We start from the raw sequence: 16,815 nt of genomic DNA on the forward strand, positions 1-16,815 counted from the left end.
CTGTTTCACTCTACTGAATTCCTGCTTGTGTTTTGTATGACAGCTGTTTCACTCTCCTGAATTCCTGCTGGTGTTTTGTATGACAGCTGTTTCACTCTACTGAATTCCTGCTTGTGTTTTGTATGACAGCTGTTTCACTCTACTGAATTCCTGCTAGTGTTTTGTATGACAGCTGGTTCACTCTACTGAATTCCTGCTGGTGTTCTGTATGACAGCTGTTTCACTCTACTGAATTCCTGCTTGTGTTTTGTATGACAGCTGTTTCACTCTACTGATTTCCTGCTTGTGTTTTGTATGACAGCTGTTTCACTCTACTGAATTTCTGCTGGTGTTTTGTATGACAGCTGTTTCACTCTACTGAATTCCTGCTGGTGTTCTGTATGACAGCTGTTTCCCTCTACTGAATTCCTGCTGGTGTTTTGTATGACAGCTGTTTCACTCTACTGAATTCCTGCTTGTGTTTTGTATGACAGCTGTTTCACTCTACTGAATTCCTGCTGGTGTTTTGTATGACAGCTGTTTCACTCTACTGAATTCCTGCTGGTGTTTTGTATGACAGCTGTTTCACTCTTCAGATTGACTTGATAAAGTAACACATTGACTTATGATTCATGTTGAGATGTTATCCGATCCTGAGCCTGTATCCCACATGGCATCTATTTCTCTATGGGCTCTAGTAGTGCACTCTGTAGCGTATAGGATGCCATTTGGGACAGCCTTGTAATGTCATGTCATGTAATGTGTTGTAATTGTAATTTATTTGTGTGTTTCCGTGCCAACAGATTCCCTGTCTTCTGGAGATGATGAAGACTATGATGAAGACTTGGACGATACAGGTAATCGAAATTATGTGTTCCATCTCTTCATTCATTCATTCAATCCTTCATTACTCTGATGTCATTACATGTGGAACTGAAAACATGGTAACAGCTTCAGGAACCTGGTGAAAGGTTTAGGCAGAGTACAACACAACTAATGTTCTGAGCTATTGTGGCATTGAAGTCTATCAGTTAGATCCACCTAGCCAACTCTCCTCCTCCCCCTCTCCACCGTTCCACCGTTTACACACTCTTTACTGTCAGGCAGCTCACAGAGGCTGTTCAGAGCCCCACAGAGCAGGGGAGAGAGAGTTCAGCTACCCCGCTACGGAGCTAAGACACTCTACGCTACCTTTGTAGAGAGAGAGAAAGAGAGAGAGAAAGAGAGAGAGAGAGAGAGAGAGAGAGAGAGAGAGAGAGAGAGAGAGAGAGCAGAGAGAGAGAGAGAGCAGAGAGAGAGAGAGAGAGAGAGCAGAGAGAGAGCAGAGAGAGAGAGAGAAAGAGAGAGAGAGAGAGAGAGAGAGAGAGAGAGAGAGAGAGAGAGAGAGAGAGAGAGAGAGAGAGAGAGAGAGAGAGAGAGAGAGAGAGAGAGAGAGAGAGAGAGAGAAAGAAGAGAGAGAGAGAGAGAGAGAGAGAGAGAGAGAGAGAGAGAGAGAGAGAGAGAGAGAGACTAACCTGTATATCTGTCTGTTGTTGGGGAGACGAGAGGGGTGTTGGATTGTCTGTGGGGATTGAGGGGACTGTGGGGGACAGTGGTGACTGCTTTAGTTTGGTTATTTATTGTATTTGTTACATATTTAAGTGTATTTGTTTTTGGGGAGAGGTGTTGTACTGAGATCTAATCCATGGTAAATACCTATCGGTATTAATAGATAGAGTTCATCTGTTGTGAGTCTACCTCATGACAACATGACTCAGATTATCTGGGATTAGAGGAGGAACGTTAAACCCTTTCTCCTCTTAATGTCCCATAAGCCTCTCCTTCATAAGGCTGATACAGGATAAGACACACCACATGACCTCACAGTTTAACGGGAGAGAGGAAGAGAGGGAGGGAGGGAGAGAGATTTTTAATTGAAAGACGAAGAGTATCACAGACTAAGAGAAAGAGGGTTAGTCAAAGACTAATTGCTGGATGAGAAAAGAGAGTGATAGATCAGAAAAGAGGAGAGTGAGGGATCAGAAAAGAGAGATTGAGGGATCAGAAAAGATAGAGTGATGGATCAGAATAGAGAGAGTGAGGGATCAGAAAAGATAGAGTGATGGATCAGAAAAGAGGAGAGTGAGGGATCAGAAAAGAGAGAGTGAGGGATCAGAAAAGATAGAGTGATGGATCAGAAAAGAGAGAGTGATGGATCAGAAAAGAGAGAGTGATGGATTCGAAAAGAGAGAGTGAGGGATAAGAAAATATAGAGTGATGGATCAGAAAAGAGAGAGTGATGGATCCGAAAAGAGAGAGTGAGGGATCAGAAAAGATAGAGTGATAGTTCAGAAAAGATAGAGTGATAGTTCAGAAAAGATAGAGTGATAGTTCAGAAAAGATAGAGTGATGGATCAGAAAAGAGAGAGTGGTGGATCCGAAAAGAGAGAGTGATAGTTCAGAAAAGAGGAGAGTGAGGGATCCGAAAAGAGAGAGTGATGGAGTCAGCAGTTTTGGTTTAGATGTCCCCAGTCCTCAGTCAGCTCACAGGTCACACCAGAGGTACATGTTCTTTGTGCTGTGCTCCTCACCATGTTCTTTGTGCTGTGCTCCTCACCATGTGCTTTGTGCTGTGCTCCTCACCATGTGCTTTGTGCTGTGCTCCTCACCATGTGCTTTGTGCTGTGCTCCTCACCATGTTCTTTGTGCTGTGCTCCTCACCATGTGCTTTGTGCTGTGCTCCTCACCATGTGCTTTGTGCTGTGCTCCTCACCATGTGCTTTGTGCTGTGCTCCTCACCATGTGCTTTGTGCTGTGCTCCTCACCATGTGCTTTGTGCTGTGCTCCTCACCATGTGCTTTGTGCTGTGCTCCTCACCATGTGCTTTGTGCTGTGCTCCTCACCATGTTCTTTGTGCTGTGCTCCTCACCATGTGCTTTGTGCTGTGCTCCTCACCATGTGCTTTGTGCTGTGCTCCTCACCATGTGCTTGTGCTGTGCTCCTCACCATGTGTTTTGTGCTGTGCTCCTCACCATGTGCTTTGTGCTGTGCTCCTCACCATGTGCTTTGTGCTGTGCTCCTCACCATGTGCTTTGTGCTGTGCTCCTCACCATGTGCTTTGTGCTGTGCTCCTCACCATGTGCTTTGTGCTGTGCTCCTCACCATGTGCTTTGTGCTGTGCTCCTCACCATGTGCTTTGTGCTGTGCTCCTCACCATGTGCTTTGTGCTGTGCTCCTCACCTATGAATGTTAACAGAGTTAGATCTGTGAGTTATGTTAACAGTTACATCTCTATGCTGCTGAGCTATGTAGCGTTGTTGACTCTGGCAGGGGACTAGAGGCCGGAGGTGGTCCGGCGGGCAGCGCTATGCCGTCTCTGTTTGTCTAGGCCCTTCAAAGAGCTCTCTATATCTGCATCAGATCTGGCAGTGCTGCTCTGCTCTCAGGCGTCAGCCCTGCTCTGATCCATACCTGCTGTAATGGCTCGCTGTATGACTTCCTGTCTAAGGCTTGCTCTACAGCATAGCACAGCGCCGTAGCACCGTGGCTTGCATCCCACGCGAGGCAGCTAATTGCCCCAGTTAGTCTCTGATAGACTCACCTACTACCATACCCCCCCCCCCCCATACTGTAGGATACTTTACTACACTGTAGGATACTGTAGGATACTGTACTATACTGTATTTGTATTTATTATGGATCCCCATTAGTTCCTGCCAAGGCAGCAGCTACTCTTCCTGGGGTTTATTATGGATCCCCATTAGTTCCTGCCAAGGCAGCAGCTACTCTTCCTGGGGTTTATTATGGATCCCCATTAGTTCCTGCCAAGGCAGCAGCTACTCTTCCTGGGGTTTATTATGGATCCCCATTAGTTCCTGCCAAGGCAGCAGCTACTCTTCCTGGGGTTTATTATGGATCCCCATTAGTTCCTGCCAAGGCAGCAGCTACTCTTCCTGGGGTTTATTATGGATCCCCATTAGTTCCTGCCAAGGCAGCAGATACTCTTCCTGGGGTCCAGCAACATTAAGGAAGATATATACAATTTAAAATATTACATGACATTACATTTCATAACACTTTTCACAACACACTAAGTGTGTTCCCTCAGGCCGCTACTCTACTATCACATATCTACAATACAAAATCCATGTGTAGGTGTGTGTATAGTGCGTATGTCTGTGCCTATGTTTGTGTTGCTTCACAGTCCCCGCTGTTCCATAAAGTGTATTTGTATCTGTTTTTTAAATCTAATTTTACTGCTTGCATCAGTTACCTGATGTGGAATAGAGTTCCATGTAGTCATGGCTCTATGTAGTACTGTGCACCTCCCATAGTCTGTTCTGGACTTGGGGACTGTGAAGGCTTAAATTGAAGATATGGGAAATAGGAGTGGCAATATCGTCCGCTATTATCCTCAGTAATTTTCCATCCAAGTTGTCAGACCCCGGTGGCTTGTCATTGTTGATAAATAACAAAAAATAAATAAACACTTCCACACTCACTTTACGCAATTCTAAATTACAATGCTTGTCTTTCATAATTTGATCAGTTATACTTGGATGTGTAGTGTCAGCGTTTGTTGCTGGTATGTCATGCCTAAGTTTGCTAATCTTGCCAACGAAAAAATCATTAAAGTAGTTGGCAATATCAGTCGGTTTTATGATGAATGAGCCATCTGATTCAATGAATGATAGAGCTGAGTTTGCCTTTTTGCCCAAAATGTCATTTAAGGTGCTCCAAAGCTTTTTACTATCATTCTTTATATCATTTATCTTTGTTTCATGGTGTAGTTTCCTCTTCTTTTTATTCAGTTTAGTCACATGATTTCTCAATTTGCAGTACGTTTGCCAATCGGTTGTGCAGCCAGACTTATTTGCCATTCCTTTTGCCTCATCTATCGCAACCATACCATTTTTCAATTCCTCATCAATCCACGGCGATTTAACAGTTTTTACAGTCATTTTCTTAATGGGTGCATGCTTATTAGTAACTGGAAGAAGCAATTTCATAAATGTGTCAAATGCAGAGTCTGGTTGCTCCTCATTACACACCACGGACCAACAAATATTATTTACATCAACAACATAGGAATCACTACAGAACGTATTGTATGACCTCTTATACACTATATTAGGCCCAGCCTTTGGAACTTTGGTTTTCCTAGATATGGCTACTATATTGTGATCACTGCATCCGATGGATGTAAAACAACATACTGGAGGATACTGTACTATATTATATGATGCTGTACTATACTGTTGAATACTTTACATTACTGTAGGATACTGTAACATACTGTAGGATACTGTAGGATACTGTAACATACTGTAGGATACTGTAACATAATGTAGGATACAGTAGGATACTGTAGGATACTGTAACATACTGTTGTCAACTGTACCATACTGTAGGATACTGTAGGATACTGTACTATACTGTAGGATACTGTAGGATACTGTAACATACTGTTGTCAACTGTACCATACTGTAGGATACTGTAGGATACTGTAACATACTGTTGTCAACTGTACCATACTGTAGGATACTGTAACATACTGTAGGATACTGTAGGATACTGTAACATACTGTAGGATACTGTAGGATACTGTAGGATACTGTAACATACTGTAGGATACTGTAGGATACTGTAACATACTGTAGGATACTGTAACATACTGTAGGATACTGTAGGATACTGTAACATACTGTAGGATACTGTAACATACTGTAGGATACTGTAGGATACTGTAACATACTGTAGGATACTGTAGGATACTGTAACATACTGTAGGATACTGTAACATACTGTAGGATACTGTAACATACTGTAGGATACTGTAGGATACTGTAGGATACTGTAACATACTGTAGGATACAGTAACATACTGTAGGATACTGTAGGATACTGTAACATACTGTAGGATACTGTAACATACTGTAGGATACAGTAGGATACTGTAGGATACTGTAACATACTGTAGGATACTGTAACATACTGTAGGATACTGTAACATACTGTAGGATACTGTAGGATACTGTACTATACTGTAGGATACTGTAACATACTGTAACATACTGTAGGATACTGTAACATACTGTAGGATACTGTAACATACTGTAGGATACTGTACATACTGTAGGATACTGTAACATACTGTAACATACTGTAGGATACAGTAGGATACTGTAGGATACTGTAACATACTGTAGGATACTGTAACATACTGTAGGATACTGTAACATACTGTAGGATACTGTAACATACTGTAGGATACTGTAGGATACTGTACTATACTGTAGGATACTGTAACATACTGTAGGATACTGTAACATACTGTAGGATACTGTAACATACTGTAACATACTGTAGGATACTGTAACATACTGTAGGATACTGTAACATACTGTAGGATACTGTAACATACTGTAGGATACAGTAGGATACTGTAGGATACTGTAACATACTGTAGGATACTGTAACATACTGTTGTAAACTGTACCATACTGTAGGATACTTCAACATACTGTAGTACAATGTACTATAAATCAAATCAAATCCAATTGTATTTGCCACATGCGCCGAATACAACAGGTGTAGACCTTACAGTGAAATGCTTACTTACAAGCCCTTAACCAACAATGCAGTTTTAAGAAAAGAAAAAAAGTGTTAAGTAAAAAATAAATAAAACAAATAATTAAAAAGCAGCAGTAAAATAAAATAACAGTAGGGAGGCTATATACAGGGGGTACCGGTACTGTACTATACTGTTGGATACTGTAGGGTACTGTAGAATACTGTAGGGTACTGTAGAGTACTGTACCATGCTGTAGGGTACTGTAGGATACTGTAGGATAGTGTAACATGCTGTAGGGTACTGTAGGGTACTGTAGGATACCGTAGGATACTGTAGGATACTGTAACATACTGTAGGGTACTGTAGGGTACTGTAGGATACCGTAGGATACTGTAGGATACTGTAACATACTGTAGAATACTGTAGGGTACTGTAGAGTACTGTACCATGCTGTAGGGTACTGTAGGATACTGTAGGATAGTGTAACATGCTGTAGGGTACTGTAGGGTACTGTAGGATACCGTAGGATACTGTAGGATAGTGTAACATGCTGTAGGGTACTGTAGGGTACTGTAGGATACTGTAGGATACTGCAGGATACTGTAACATGCTGTAGGGTATGAAGGATACTGTAGGATACTGTAACATGCTGTGGGGTACTGTAGGGTACTGTAGGATACTGTAGGATACTGTACCATGCTGTAGGGTTCTGTAACATGATGTAGGGTACTGTAGGGTAGTGTAGGATACCGTAGGATACTGTAGGATACTGTAACATGCTGTAGGGTACTGTAGGATACTGTACTATACTGTAGAATACTGTACTATACTGTAGGATACTGTATAATACTGTAGGATACTGTAGGATACTGTAGGATACTGTACCATACTGTAGGATACTGTATAATACTGTAGGATACTGTAGGATACTGTAGGATACTGTATAATACTGTTGGATACTGTACTACCACATGCTGAATAATATTCTACCATACTGTAAGATACTGTAACATACTAAAGTATAATGTACTAAACTATAGGATACTGTACCATACTGTATGATACTGCAACATACTGTTGGATACTGTAGTATACTGTAGGATACTGTACAATACTGTCGGATACTCTAGGATACTTTACTATACTTTACTATACTGTAGGATACTGTAAAATACTGTAGGATACTGTACTACCACATGCTGCAGAATATTGTTCCATACTGTACTATACTGTAAGATACTGTCTACCTTCCCCCTAGCCCTTTAGGGTGCACAGATCTGAGTGGAAGCATTGAAGTGGACTGTAAGTGGAAGCATTGAAGTGGGGGGCGGCAGGTAGCTTAGTGGTTAAGAGCGTTGTGCCAGTAACCGAAAGGTCGCTGGTTCTAATCCCAGAGCCGACTAGGTGTAAGATCTGTCAATGTGCCCTTGAGCAAGGCACTTAAACCTACTTGCTCCTGTAAGGTCGCTCTGGATAAGAGCGTCTGCTAAATGACTAAAGGGTAAATGTAATACTGTCGGGTACTGTATGATACTGAACCACCACATACTGTAGGATACTGAACCACCACATACTGTAGGATACTGAACCACCACATACTGTAGGATACTGAACCACCACAATACTGTAGGATACTGAACCACCACATACTGTAGGATACTGTACCACCACATACTGTAGGATACTGAACCACCACATACTGTAGGATACTGAACCACCACATACTGTAGGATACTGTACCACCACATACTGTAGGATACTGAACCACCACATACTGTAGGATACTGTACCACCACATACTGTAGGATACTGAACCACCACATACTGTAGGATACTGTACCACCACATACTGTAGGATACTGAACCACCACATACTGTAGGATACTGAACCACTACATACTGTAGGATACTGAACCACCACAATACTGTAGGATACTGTAGGATACTGTAGGATACTGAACCACCACATACTGTATGATACTGAACCACCACATACTGTAGGGTACTGAACCACCACATACTGTAGGGTACTGTAGGATCCTGTATGATACTGAACCAACACATACTGTAGGATACTGAACCACCACATACTGTATGATACTGAACCACCACATACTGTAGGATACTGAACCACCACATACTGTAGGATACTGTAGGATACTGCAGGATACTGTAGGATACTGTACCAAAACATACTGTAGGATACTGAACCAATACATACTGTAGGATACTGAACGACAACCTACTGTAGGATACTGAACCACCACATACTGTAGGATACTGAACCACCACATACTGTAGTATACTGTAGGATACTGTATGATACTGAACCACCACATACTGTAGGATACTGTAGGATACTGTATGATACTGTACCACCACATACTGTAGGATACTGAACCACCACATACTGTAGGATACTGAACCACCACCTACTGTAGGATACTGAACCACCACATACTGTAGGATACTGAACCACCACATACTGTAGGATACTGTAGGATACTGTATGATACTGAACCACCACATACTGTAGGATACTGAACCACCACATACTGTAGGATACTGAACCACCACATACTGTAGGATACTGTAGGATACTGTATGATACTGAACCACCACATACTGTAGGATACTGTATGATACTGAACCACCACATACTGTAGGATACTGTACCACCACATACTGTAGGATACTGAACCACCACATACTGTAGGATACTGTAGGATACTGTATGATACTGAACCACCACATACTTTAGGATACTGAACCACCACATACTGTAGGATACTGAACCACCACATACTGTAGGATACTGTAGGATACTGTATGATACTGAACCACCACATACTGTATGATACTGAACCACCACATACTGTATGATACTGAACCACCACATACTGTAGGATACTGAACCACCACATACTGTAGGATACTGAACCACCACATACTGTAGGATACTGAACCACCACATACTGTAGGATACTGAACCACCACATACTGTATGATACTGAACCACCACATACTGTATGATACTGAACCACCACATACTGTAGGATACTGAACCACCACATACTGTAGGATACTGAACCACCACATACTGTAGGATACTGAACCACCACATACTGTATGATACTGAACCACCACATACTGTATGATACTGAACCACCACATACTGTAGGATACTGAACCACCACATACTGTATGATACTGAACCACCACATACTGTAGGATACTGAACCACCACATACTGTAGGATACTGAACCACCACATACTGTAGGATACTGTAGGATACTGTATGATTCTGAACCACCACATACTGTATGATACTGAACCACCACAAACTGTAGGATACTGAACCACCACATACTGTAGGGTACTGAACCACCACATACTGTAGGATACTGAACCACCACATACTGTAGGGTACTGAACCACCACATACTGTAGGATACTGAACCACCACATACTGTAGGATACTGTAGGATACTGTAGGATACTGAACCACCACATACTGTAGGATAATGAACCACCACATACTGTAGGATACTGAACCACCACATACTGTAGGATACTGTAGGATACTGTATGATACTGAACCACCACATACTGTAGGATACTGAACCACCACATACTGTAGGATACTGAACCACCACATACTGTAGGATACTGTAGGATACTGAACCACCACATACTGTAGGATACTGTACCACCACCTACTGTAGGGTACTGAACCACCACATACTGTAAGATACTGTAGGATACTGTAGGATACTGAACCACCACATACTGTAGGATACTGAACCACTACATACTGTAGGATACTGAACCACCACATACTGTAGGATACTGTAGGATACTGAACCACCACATACTGTAGGATACTGAACCACTACATACTGTAGGATACTGAACCACCACATACTGTAGGATACTGAACCACTACATACTGTAGGATACTGAACTACCACATACTGTAGGATACTGTAGGATACTGAAACACCACATACTGTAGGATACTGAACCACGACATACTGTAGGATACTGAACCACCACATACTGTATGATGCTGAACCACCACATACTGTAGGGTACTGAACCACCACATACTGTAGGGTACTGTAGGATCCTGTATGATACTGAACCAACACATACTGTAGGATACTGTAGGATACTGTAGGATACTGTACCATACTGTAGGATACTGTACCATACTGTAGGATACTGTATAATACTGTTGGATACTGTACTACCACATGCTGAATAATATTATACCATACTGTAAGATACTGTAACATACTGAAGTATAATGTACTAAACTATAGGATACTGTACCATACTGTATGATACTGCAACATACTGTTGGATACTGTAGTATACTGTAGGATACTGTACAATACTGTCGAATACTCTAGGATACTTTACTATACTTTACTATACTTTACTATACTGTAGGATACTGTAAAATACTGTAGGATACTGTACTACCACATGCTGCAGAATATTGTTCCATACTGTACGATACTGTAAGATACTGTCTACCTTCCCCCTAGCCCTTTAGGGTGCACAGATCTGAGTGGAAGCATTGAAGTGGACTGTAAGTGGAAGCATTGAAGTGGGGGGCGGCAGGTAGCTTAGTGGTTAAGAGCGTTGTGCCAGTAACCGAAAGGTCGCTGGTTCTAATCCCAGAGCCGACTAGGTGTAAGATCTGTCAATGTGCCCTTGAGCAAGGCACTTAAACCTACTTGCTCCTGTAAGGTCGCTCTGGATAAGAGCGTCTGCTAAATGACTAAAGGGTAAATGTAATACTGTCGGGTACTGTATGATACTGAACCACCACATACTGTAGGATACTGAACCACCACATACTGTAGGATACTGAACCACCACATACTGTAGGATACTGAACCACCACATACTGTAGGATACTGAACCACCACATACTGTAGGATACTGTAGGATACTGAACCACCACATACTGTAGGATACTGAACCACCACATACTGTAGGATACTGTACCACCACCTACTGTAGGATACTGAACCACCACATACTGTAGGATACTGAACCACCACATACTGTAGGATACTGAACCACCACATACTGTAGGATACTGAACCACCACATACTGTAGGATACTGAACCACCACATACTGTAGGATACTGTACCACCACCTACTGTAGGATACTGTACCATCACATACTGTAGGATACTGAACCACCACATACTGTAGGATACTGAACCACCACATACTGTAGGATACTGAACCACCACATACTGTAGGATACTGAACCACCACATACTGTAGGATACTGTACCACCACCTACTGTAGGATACTGAACCACCACATACTGTAGGATACTGAACCACCACATACTGTAGGATACTGAACCACCACATACTGTAGGATACTGTAGGATACTGAACCACCACATACTGTAGGATACTGTAGGATACTGAACCACCACATACTGTAGTATACTGAACCACCACATACTGTAGGATACTGAACCACCACATACTGTAGGATACTGTACCACCACCTACTGTAGGATACTGAACCACCACATACTGTAGGATACTGTAGGATACTGAACCACCACATACTGTAGGATACTGAACCACCACATACTGTAGGATACTGTACCACCACCTACTGTAGGATACTGAACCACCACATACTGTAGGATACTGAACCACCACATACTGTAGGGTACTGAACCACCACATACTGTAGGATACTGAACCACCACATACTGTAGGATACTGTAGGATACTGAACCACCACATACTGTAGGATACTGAACCACCACATACTGTAGGATACTGAACCACCACATACTGTAGGATACTGAACCACCACATACTGTAGGATACTGTAGGATACTGAACCACCACATACTGTAGGATACTGAACCACCACATACTGTAGGATACTGAACCACCACATACTGTAGGATACTGTACCACCACCTACTGTAGGATACTGAACCACCACATACTGTAGGATACTGAACCACCACATACTGTAGGATACTGAACCACCACATACTGTAGGATACTGTAGGATACTGAACCACCACATACTGTAGGATACTGTAGGATACTGTAGGATACTGAACCACCACATACTGTAGGATACTGAACCACCACATACTGTAGGATACTGAACCACCACATACTGTAGGATACTGTAGGATACTGTAGGATACTGAACCACCACATACTGTAGGATACTGAACCACCACATACTGTAGGATACTGAACCACCACATACTGTAGGATACTGTAGGATACTGAACCACCACATACTGTATGATACTGAACCACCACATACTGTAGGATACTGAACCACCACATACTGTAGGATACTGAACCACCACATACTGTAGGATACTGAACCACCACATACTGTAGGATACTGTAGGATACTGTAGGATACTGAACCACCACATACTGTAGGATACTGACCCACCACATACTGTATGATACTGTAGGATACTGTAGGATACTGAACCACCACATACTGTAGGATACTGAACCACCACATACTGTAGGATACTGAACCACCACATACTGTAGGATACTGAACCACCACATACTGTAGGATACTGAACCACCACATACTGTAGAATACTGTAGGATACTGTAGGATACTGAACCACCACATACTGTAGGATACTGAACCACCACATACTGTAGGATACTGAACCACCACATACTGTATGATACTGTAGGATACTGTAGGATACTGAACCACCACATACTGTAGGATACTGAACCACCACATACTGAACCACCACATACTGTAGGATACTGAACCACCACATACTGTAGGATACTGAACCACCACATACTGTAGGATACTGAACCACCACATACTGTAGGATACTGTAGGATACTGTAGGATACTGAACCACCACATACTGTAGGATACTGAACCACCACATACTGTAGGATACTGAACCACCACATACTGTATGATACTGAACCACCACATACTGTAGGGTACTGAACCACCACATACTGTAGGATACTGAACCACTACATACTGTAGGATACTGTAGGATACTGAACCACCACCTACTGTAGGATACTGTAGGATACTGTACCACCACATACTGTAGGATACTGTAGGATACTGAACCACCACATACTGTAGGATACTGAACCACCACATACTGTAGGATACTGTAGGATACTGTACCACCACATACTGTAGGATACTGTAGGATACTGTACCACCACCTACTGTAGGATACTGTAGGATACTGTAGGATACTGTACCACCACATACTGTAGGATACTGAACCACCACATACTGTAGGATACTGAACCACGACATATTGTAGGATACTGAACCACCACATACTGTAGGATACTGAACCACCACATACTGTAGGGTACTGAACCACCACATACTGTAGGATACTGTAGGATACTGTAGGATACTGAACCACCACATACTGTAGGATACTGTACCACCACATACTGTAGGATACTGAACCACCACATACTGTAGGATACTGTACCACCACATACTGTAGGATACTGAACCACCACATACTGTAGGATACTGTAGGATACTGTAGGATACTGAACCACCACATACTGTAGGATACTGTACCACCACATACTGTAGGATACTGTACCACCACATACTGTAGGATACTGAACCACCACCTACTGCAGGATACTGTACCACCACATACTGTAGGATACTGAACCATCACATACTGTAGGATACTGTAGGATACTGTAGGATACTGAACCACCACATACTGTAGGATACTGTACCACCACATACTGTAGGATACTGTAGGATACTGAACCACCACATACTGTAGGATACTGTACCACCACATACTGTAGGATACTGAACCACCACCTACTGCAGGATACTGTACCACCACATACTGTAGGATACTGAACCACTACATACTGTAGGGTACTGTAGGATCCTGTAGGATACTGAACCACCACATACTGTAGGATACTGAACCACTACATACTGTAGGGTACTGTAGGATCCTGTAGGATACTGAACCACCACATACTGTAGGATACTGTAGGATACTGTAGGATACTGAACCACCACATACTGTAGGATACTGTACATTCCAGCTGGTGTCTATTCCACAAGTTACCACCGGCTAAATCTGTGACGTTAAAATGCCTATTTACTCTGTTCCATCTGACTGCGCAATCCACTGTCTCATCAGCCCAGCCAGGCAATTTATAAACTTGATCTCCACTATAAAAAGCATCTAGACATTATCTCACAATTCTTTTAGACAAACATTTCGTTATCAACAGTGGAGATTTGTATAAACCTTGCTGTCTGTCTCTCTGACATTTACAACATTGTTTCAATATTCAAATTCGACAGACAGGCAGACAGACAGGGAGGCAGCGTTTCTCAGCCAGTCGAAATCATGAATCAGCTGGCATCATTTTTATGGATATATACAAAGAAATGTCAATTGAAAAAAGGTGCAGCTAGTTTGCAGTCTTTCCAGCTTCAGTTTGAAGTGATTGTGTTAGCTGTGTTGTTGGCTAGCTCCTCTTAACAACAGTGTCCTGACGAGAGAGCACATTTTCTATGCCAGGCGAAATCGTGCCTCATTAGCTCATTGTTAAGGATGTATCCAAATTAATGTAACTAGAAAACAACTTAAGCAAATGCAAAGGATACTGTACTATACTGTAGTATACTGTACCACCACATACTGTAGGATACTGTACCACCACATACTGTAGGATACTGAACCACCACATACTGTAGGATACTGAACCACCACATACTGTAGGGTACTGAACCACCACATACTGTAGGATACTGAACCACCACATACTGTAGGATACTGAACCACCACATACTGTAGGATACTGAACCACCACATACTGTAGGATACTGAACCACCACATACTGTAGGATACTGAACCACCACCTACTGTAGGATACTGAACCACCACATACTGTAGGATACTGAACCACCACATACTGTAGGATACTGAACCACCACATACTGTAGGATACTGAACCACCACATACTGTAGGATACTGAACCACCACATACTGTATGATACTGAACCACCACATACTGTAGGATACTGTAGGATACTGAACCACCACATACTGTAGGGTACTGTACCACCACATACTGTAGGATACTGAACCACCACATACTGTAGGATACTGAACCACCACATACTGTAGGGTACTGAACCACCGGATACTGAACCACCACATACTGTAGGATACTGAACCACCACATACTGTAGGATACTGAACCACCACATACTGCAGGATACTGAACCACCACATACTGTAGGATACTGAACCACCACATACTGTAGGGTACTGAACCACCACATACTGCAGGATACTGAACCACCACATACTGTAGGATACTGAACCACCACATACTGTAGGGTACTGAACCACCACATACTGCAGGATACTGAACTACCACATACTGTAGGATACTGTACCACCACATACTATAGGATACTGAACCACCACATACTGTAGGGTACTGAACCACCACATACTGCAGGATACTGAACCACCACATACTGTAGGATACTGAACCACCACATACTGTAGGATACTGAACCACCACATACTGTAGGGTACTGAACCACCACATACTGTAGGATACTGAACCACCACATACTGTAGGATACCCGTAGCTCTATTTCAGACTGATATACTGCTCCATACTAGAGATCTGTTTCAGACTGATATACTGCTCCATACTAGAGATCTGTTTCAGACTGATATACTGCTCCATCCCGTAGCTCTATTTCAGACTGATATACTGCTCCATACTAGAGATCTGTTTCAGACTGATATACTGCTCCATACTAGAGATCTGTTTCAGACTGATATACTGCTCCATCCCGTAGCTCTATTTCAGACTGATATACTGCTCCATACTAGAGATCTGTTTCAGACTGATATACTGCTCCATCCCGTAGCTCTATTTCAGACTGATATACTGCTCCATACTAGAGATCTGTTTCAGACTGATATACTGCTCCATCCCGTAGCTCTATTTCAGACTGATATACTGCTCCATACTAGAGATCTGTTTCAGACTGATATACTGCTCCATACTAGAGATCTGTTTCAGACTGATATACTGCTCCATACTAGAGATCTGTTTCAGACTGATATACTGCTCCATCCCGTAGCTCTATTTCAGACTGATATACTGCTCCATACTAGAGATCTGTTTCAGACTGATATACTGCTCCATACTAGAGATCTGTT

General features: G+C 42.4%; 1 protein-coding gene across 1 annotated transcript in view; it reads left to right on the forward strand.

Annotated features, from left to right (window-relative positions):
- Positions 1–16,815, forward strand: part of LOC311126042 (fibroblast growth factor receptor 3-like) — a gene marked incomplete at both ends in the record, with an annotated part of 261,688 nt that overhangs the window by 63,531 nt on the left and 181,342 nt on the right. Inside the window, one exon of the mRNA XM_084200070.1 lies at positions 783–845. Within this exon, the coding sequence (XP_084056196.1) occupies positions 783–845 (63 nt within the window). The remainder of the gene's footprint in view (positions 1–782; positions 846–16,815) is intronic.

This window comes from Coregonus lavaretus (genome assembly GCF_964263955.1).
Source record: "Coregonus lavaretus genome assembly, contig: HAP1_SCAFFOLD_417, whole genome shotgun sequence".
NCBI classification, from domain to species: domain Eukaryota; kingdom Metazoa; phylum Chordata; class Actinopteri; order Salmoniformes; family Salmonidae; genus Coregonus; species Coregonus lavaretus.